The following is a 7,532-nucleotide window of genomic DNA, read 5'->3' on the forward strand; positions in this document are numbered from 1 at the left end:
GAGCCTATATTAATTATGAAGCTGTTGGCCTTGCTTGTTTCTTACTGGCTAGCTCTGACTTAAGTAATTACCACTAATTGTTAATCTAAGTATTTCTCTTACCGGAGAATAGTTCCGGGCTTCCTACCCCATGGCGGTTACATGTTGAATCTCCTGTGTATCTCCTACCCAGGGTCCTCCTGGACTCCTAGTCCCACCTATCTAGATTCCTATTGGCTCAACAGTGCTTTATTGACAAAAGACTTCCCCAACATCTCCTCTTTTCTGTTTAAACAAAAAGAAAGGTCTTAACTTTAACATAGTCAAATTGTATATGAGAGAACAGTTATCAAGTAAGAATATAGTTACAAGATTTTAACAAGATTTAAAGAAAATATCATCTATCTCATTCTTGAGATTCCAAAGTCCTATATGTAGCTTATCTTTTATCATAACTAAGGAACACTATAACTGTAACTATCTGTCTTCAACTCCATCAAAGACCACAGAAGGATAATATATAAACACTAGGATGGACAGAGACATCTTACTACCTGGACAGTCACCCAAATTTCCTCTGTAACGTTGGGGCATCCATCTTCAGCCCATAGGCCACAATGTATCTGGAATACTTCTCAGCAAAGCAGGAAATTTCAAACTGTCCATCTACATTGGCAGTCTGTTCGTCATTTTTCTGTGTCCTGCAGAAAGTCTGGTATACTCTTCTATGAAGCAGGAACCCTGAAGGACTATTTGAGTTCAGCAGTCACTTTCCTGTGGGTCCTGCATGTCCAGATTATACAACAACAGTTAAGCAGTACAGGCAAGAGCAGTTTTTTGCCCAAATGGCTAATCTTGCCATGTTGAAAGCAAACTCCATAACAAGTTTCTTTGATGCCCATCTTCCTCTCAGACGTAATTGGTGCTGCCAGGAGCAGACAATTCTCGTTGTCAAGAAAAACCCTAAACCATTTTAAATGCCATTTTCTGAAGGTCTTTGAAAGGTTTGAAGACTATCTCAAATATATTTCTGTATATCTAGAAAACCTAACTTACCTAACTATAAATTCTATTATAAGTAACTATCTATAGTCTGTATTCAATTATGCATTATGTTTTAAAAGATCAGTATAAGCACAATATTTAATCAAGAGGAGAAATATACACATCACAAAATTGACCTTGAATTTGTATCAATAAATGAAAAACAATACCCATACCATAATTCCCCTTTTTACCATTAAAAAGAGATTGGCTTTGATCATTAGCCAATTATAAACAACCCCATTTAAATGAAAACAAAGATTTATTAGCAAGATGGGAATTAGGACATCGCTCATTCCAAACTGCTTCATGCTGGAATGGGGCACTGTTTATACCATGGGGATCATGACAAAATTCAGCAACCTGTATAAGTCCTTATTTTCAGGGTCTGTGAACCTCCATCATCTTAGCTGTCTCAGTTGTTGGAACACCTGGCCCACTGCTTCCGGGGGTCTTGGTTCATCAAACCACAGAAGCCTGGAAGGAATCCTTAGCTTTTCATTTTCTGTAGAAACATAAGTAAAATCTCCTTTCCCAAGTAACATATTCTTAAATTTTGAAGTCAAGGCATTTTCAAAAGATATAAGTTGAATTAATTTAGCCGCATTTATAAGCAAGTGTACTTTATCAGTTGTTCCTTCCTTAGCAATGAAAAAACTGAAAAACACAATAGCTTACAGTATCCAGACTTTCTGTGTGTTTTCCATCTTTACGTGGCTTATTTGTTTATCTATTATTACTCTATTTCTTTTACTTGTATTTCTTTTTCTCTGAGACAGGGTTTCTCTTTGGAAATCCGCCTGCCTCTGCCTCTGCAGCAATTCCTACCGGCGTGAGCCACTACAGCCGGCTTCTCTATTTTCTCTCTCAATCTTACGTATATTTTTAAACACACTGTAAACCTTTAGAGGTTTTGTTCATCCAAGTCTGACTATACTGTAAATCCTTACATTTTTCTGGCAACGTGTCTTATCTGTAAAACCGCGGCTGTTTAAACTGCCGTATTTTCTAAGATGGCAGGCATAAGCGTGATTCCAGCTTACTGCCTCAGTCCATGCTGGCATCCAGCAAAAGATGCCACTTCCAGCTGTACGTACACACCTTTCAATCGTTAGCAGAGTCTCTTAAAACAACCTTGCTGGTTTTTTTTTCCTTTTTATGCCGAGTCAGGAAGACTCCGGTAAGCTAGCCACATGAATCTCGGCTTCTGGCTAGCAAAACAGAGCCTACCTGAGAAAATGCTGCTACCAAAAATCTGCGCTTCTCTCTGTGCTTCTGTTTCTAAAATTCCTTTAAATCTTTTGTTTTTCTACGTGGAAATTCAATCCTACTTCTGACACCATTCTGTAAAGGGAAAACTTTTCCTTGAGAGGAGCCTTCCCGCCAGCCTGGTTCTAGAGCCGCATCAGTCCCAAGTAAACAAACAGGAGGCTATATTAATTATGAAGCTGTTGGCCTTGCTTGTTTCTTACTGGCTACCTCTGACTTAAGTAATTACCCCATAATTGTTAATCTAAGTATTTCTCTTACCAGAGAATGGTTCCGGGCTTCCTACCCCATGGCAGTTAAATGATGAATCTCCTGTGTATCTCCTACCAAGGGTCCTCCTGGACTCCTAGTCCCACCTATCTAGATTCCTATTGGCTCAACCCTGCTTTATTGACAAAAGACTTCCACAACAGTTACTTGGTATTTTGATCCTTTTCAACATTGAAATGACTAATAAAGTGTAACTAAAACATCGTGTATAGGGATTCATTGAAGAGTCTGAAGCATAGCTTTGAAAAATACTAAGGCACATACGAATCACCAAAGAAATATGAAAACAGATTTTTTTTCTGCTGGGAAATTTATTGGAGAAGGTAAAACAACTGAGGGTAAGTACAAGTTTAATAACGATGATGAGGTCTCAGAGAACATGGTGTGCTTGTCTCTGTACTCAGAGGCAGGACGATTTTATACAGATCCTGGTAACACGCCGGTAAAATTTTCAGGACTTAATGCAGGACCCCAAGCACCATTGTCTTTTGGAAAATGGAAAATTTCTACAGTACTCCACGCAAAAATCTTTTTTTGCTGAGGAAACAGAAAATACCAGGATTTAAATAAGGCAGCCAGCAGCATGCAATACAATACACTAATATGAAAATGAATAAATGACACATGGTACATAAGTGTCAGACTTGTATCGGTGACATCACACCAAGCACATTCAATGGCAAACACTGGGAAATACTACTTTTAAGAAGTGTTGATCACAGGACTGTCCTGACAGGCAACTTGGTTCCTTCTACTCTTTGTGTCTTTCTGACCCAACACTGCCAATGTGTTGGCATTTGGTTCCTGAATATATTGTTTCAAGCAAAGCAGGTTTTTCTATCTATAACAAGAGAATCAACTGGATAGACAAAGAGCTAATCAATATGTTCTATATTTTGAAACTAGTCCACAGAAAACTTAAAATAAAGGCAATCATTTATACTTTTTTGACCCTCACAGTTACTTCTAAGAAAAAGACACTGAAAGTCCTGAAGGATCAAGCTTTCAATAGGATTCCAGGGCATGTCATCATCCCTGTCTCAGGAGACTCCAACCTTCTACCATACTGGGCGGCACCACTCACCTGATGGTGGGAGATCAGAGCCTCCTGGGGCTCCATTGAATGCCAGCAAATCCTGGTCCTGTATTCCTGGTTGCTCATCATCATTAGACTCTTCCATTGCTTTGGGCAGAGGATCAGCAAGGGTCTGAATGGCCAGCAGGGCAAGGACAGAGAAGAGAACAAGTGTCTTCATGGCTGAGAGTCACCTGGAGGAAGATGAATAGGAGCCTAGTATGTGGGGATTGAGGGGACAGCCTGCATTTATAGGACTGTCATGAGGAGGTGCAGACCCAAGCTCTGTAGGGAGAGAGAGCATGCACTGATGGGAAATGGAGAGAATGTTGCCCTCTAGATCCCTTTGATGTTCCTCAGTTCTCACAGATGCCTCTGTGTGATGTTGGCTGTGTGCTCACTGAGAGCCCTGACTTCCAGCTGATGATGATGAAAGGGCCTCGTTATCTTCTCCTGCTTCCCACATGCTGGAGTATTTACCTCTCTCTTCTCAGGGGAAAAAAGAGTTGGGTATTTTCCATGTTCATGAGACCATGGAACAAGTGTTTTTTGTGTTCTGAAGTGGGACCCGGCAGTTCTCAGAGAGTGTGGACCCTGGACCCTGCCAGAGTACCTTTAGAATGGACAGTCAGTTCTTTGAGTCATTTGGAGTATTTTCATCCTCATGCAGGAAAACTTTGTGCCACCCTTCTTTAGGGTCCTGTATGGAGAAAATAACATGGCCTGGTGAATGTAGCTAAGTCGGAGGTGAGGGACCAAATTTTTTCTGAGAGAAGCTATAGCAGGTTTTTGTGCAGAAGCCAGTGTGTCCTGAGCATATCTCATGAGTGCATTCCAGCTGCTGCTTCACACTTTGGGAGCCTTCAAATATTGTGCTGTTGGTCATTCTCAGCCTGCGTTTTTTAACTTTCATAAAATATTAAATTACTTCCAATAAACAACAATCAAACATTATAGAGTGTGTCTACTCCTAGAGTTATTGCCTTTCATCTATGAACATCATCCTGTACATGCTCTTATCCACATTTCCTCATCATGTATGCTAAAAGATATTGACTTCCTGATAATTTCAGTTACCATATGGTGTCCTAGTGTGAAAACACCTCGCTAATCTTACATGTTGCTAATTATTGTTCCATTGTAAAAATGTTATTGTTTAGAACTGTGTGCAATTACTAGCAAAGCAATAAGTATACTAATTCACATGCATACATGGATACATTTACCATAACTGCCTCATGGGACATGACCTCTTCAATAGCCTTTTAGACTTAAAAACATATTTTATGTTTCAGATGCATACTCACTATTTTGCTGGTCTTCAGAGGTTGTCACAGCAGCACATAGTAAAACTGCATACACAAACAACCACCATGCTCTTTTGAATTATTTATAATATTGGTATACCTTTCACATTCTTCCTGCCTGCCTTCAGATCGCTACTGGTCACTGAAGTTCATGAGGATCGTGAACCATTAAAATATAACCTTTAAGAAGAATGCCTTTTTAAATTACCTCTATCCAGGTTGTTTTCACTATAGTTTTCATTTACTTGTGATTTTTTCCCTTGTTCTTTTCTTCCCAAGTCCTGGAAGCAGCAGCTATCTCTCTTGAAGAAAGACATCTCATCTGGGCAAGAGAGAGAAGGTAGAGACCAGATTCTTCCCTCCTTGAAGTCAATATGGCCAGTATCCTAATTCAGGATTTGTTGAGTCTTAGCGCATAACTGATCTTGATTTTGTGAATTTACACTCTAAGTACATTTTTATACATGTACTGTGATGCTTGTATAATATTTCTTACTCTCATTCTAGTAGGCAAAAATTGATGTTTCCATATCACACTGGGTTATATTTTTCTAATGAATTGAAGGAAAAGTGTACATTCAAAAATAGTGTGTGCACGTGTATTAGGTCAATTGCTCCATGAATGGAGTGGTTGGCAAATTCATTTTACTTGTTAAAAAAATAATTATTTATTTTTTCATAAGTATACAGATTATGCCTGTGTGCATCTGGGTCTGTTGCCAGTGCACACTAGTATATACAGTCAAATCCACTAGAACTGGAATTACAGACATGTAAGTGCTGTCATGTGGGTACTGGAACTGAACCCGGGTCCTATGGATGTCACCGAATTCTCGTTACCACTGAGACTTCTTTCCAAGCCCACATTTTCCCTGAGTAACTTTCATCTGTTGTTCATTAATTCTGGAATGTATCTCTATGTAACCAGTTGTTAATGTTCTTAATGATTGTCATTTTCTATCCGATTTTTGTTTAATTAAATAAAAGAATATTTCTGTTTTCTCATTTGCTTTAATGATTTAGTAGTATTAGAAAAATTCCTCTCCTACCAATCCAAGAGCATGGGAGATCTTTCCATTTTCTGGTATCCTCTTTGATTTCTTTCTTTAAGGACTCAAAGGATTGCTAGGATCAACATAATAACAATGGCAATTTTTCCAAAAGCAGTCTACAGATTCAATGCAATCCCTATCCAAATTCCATCACAATTCTTCAAGTACCTGGAAAGAACATTAATCAACTTTATATGGAAAAACAAAAGGCCCAGGATAGCCAAAACAACCCTATACAATAAAGGAACTGCGGGAGGCATCACCATACCTGACTTCAAGCTCTATTATAGAGCTATAGTCCTGAAAACAGCTTGGTATTGGCACACAAATAGGCAGGTAGACCAATGGAACCGAATTGAAAACCCTGATGTTAACCCACACACCTATGAACACTTGATTTTTGACAAAGAAGCTAAAACTATACAATGGAAAAAAGAAAGCATCTTCAACAAATGGTGCTGGCATAACTGGGTACTGGTATGCAGAAGACTGCAGATATACCCATGTTTATTGCCTTGTACAAAACTTAACTCCAAATGAATCAAAGATCTCAACATAAATCCAGCCACACTGAAACTTTTAGAAGAGAAAGTGGGAGATACTCTTCAACGAGTTGGTACAGGAGACCACTTCCTAAACATAATACCAGTGGGACAAGCACTGAGATCGGCATTTAACAAATGTGACCTCCTGAAACTCAAAAGCTTCTGTAAGGCAAAGGACACAGTCAACAAGACAAAAAGGCAGTCCACCGAATGGGAAATGATACTCACTAACCCCACATCTGACAGAGGGCTAATCTCCAAAATTCACAAAGAATTCAAGAAGCAAGTCTCCAAAACACCAAAGGATCCAATTAAAAGGAGGGGTACAGAACTAAATAGAGAATTCTCAATAGAGGAGGCTAAAATGGCAAAGAGAAACTTAAGAAAGTGCTCAACATCCTTAGCCATCAGGGAAATACAAATCAAAATAACTCTGAGATACCATCTTACTCCTGTCAGAATGGCTACAATCACAAACAACGAAGACGATTTATGCTGGAGAGGATGTGGAGAGAGGGGAACACTCCTCCACTGCTGGTGGGAGTGCCAACTCGTACAGCCTCTTTGGAAATCAGTATGGAGTTTCCTCAGGAAAATGAGAATTAATCTACCACTAGACCCAGCAATTCCACTCTTAGGCATATATCCAAATGAGGCAAATTCATACAAGGGCATTTGTTCCACTATGTTCATAGCAGCATTATTTGTAATAGCCAGAACCTGGAAGCAACCTAGATGCCCCTCAAATGAAGAGTGGATAGAGAAAATGTGGTACATTTACACAATGGAGTATTACTCAGCAGAAAAAAAACAATGGAATCCTGAAATTTGCAGGCAGATGGATGGCACTGGAAGAAACCATCCTGAGTGAGGTAACCCAGTTGCAAAAAGAGAAACATGTATGTACTCACTCATATATGGATTTTAGACATGGATCAGGATAGAGCCAGTCTGCACTTCCACCGATAGAAAATCTGGGAAACAGGATAAA

The 7,532-nt window shown here is 39.3% G+C and overlaps 1 protein-coding gene across 1 annotated transcript; it reads right to left on the minus strand.

Annotated features, from left to right (window-relative positions):
* Window positions 1-2,862: 2,862 nt before the first annotated feature.
* Window positions 2,863-3,878, minus strand: LOC121135118 (alpha-defensin 25-like). Its single transcript, XM_040733447.1, has 2 exons — window positions 3,647-3,878; window positions 2,863-3,099 (listed from the first exon to the last, which is right to left on the minus strand). The coding sequence occupies exons 1-2, from the start codon at window positions 3,816-3,818 to the stop codon at window positions 3,014-3,016; spliced, it is 258 nt and encodes an 85-aa protein (XP_040589381.1). The 5' UTR covers window positions 3,819-3,878; the 3' UTR covers window positions 2,863-3,013.
* Between the last annotated feature and the right edge of the window lie 3,654 nt (window positions 3,879-7,532).

Source organism: Mesocricetus auratus, unplaced genomic scaffold, assembly GCF_017639785.1.
Source record: "Mesocricetus auratus isolate SY011 unplaced genomic scaffold, BCM_Maur_2.0 Super-Scaffold_100031, whole genome shotgun sequence".
NCBI lineage: Eukaryota > Metazoa > Chordata > Mammalia > Rodentia > Cricetidae > Mesocricetus > Mesocricetus auratus.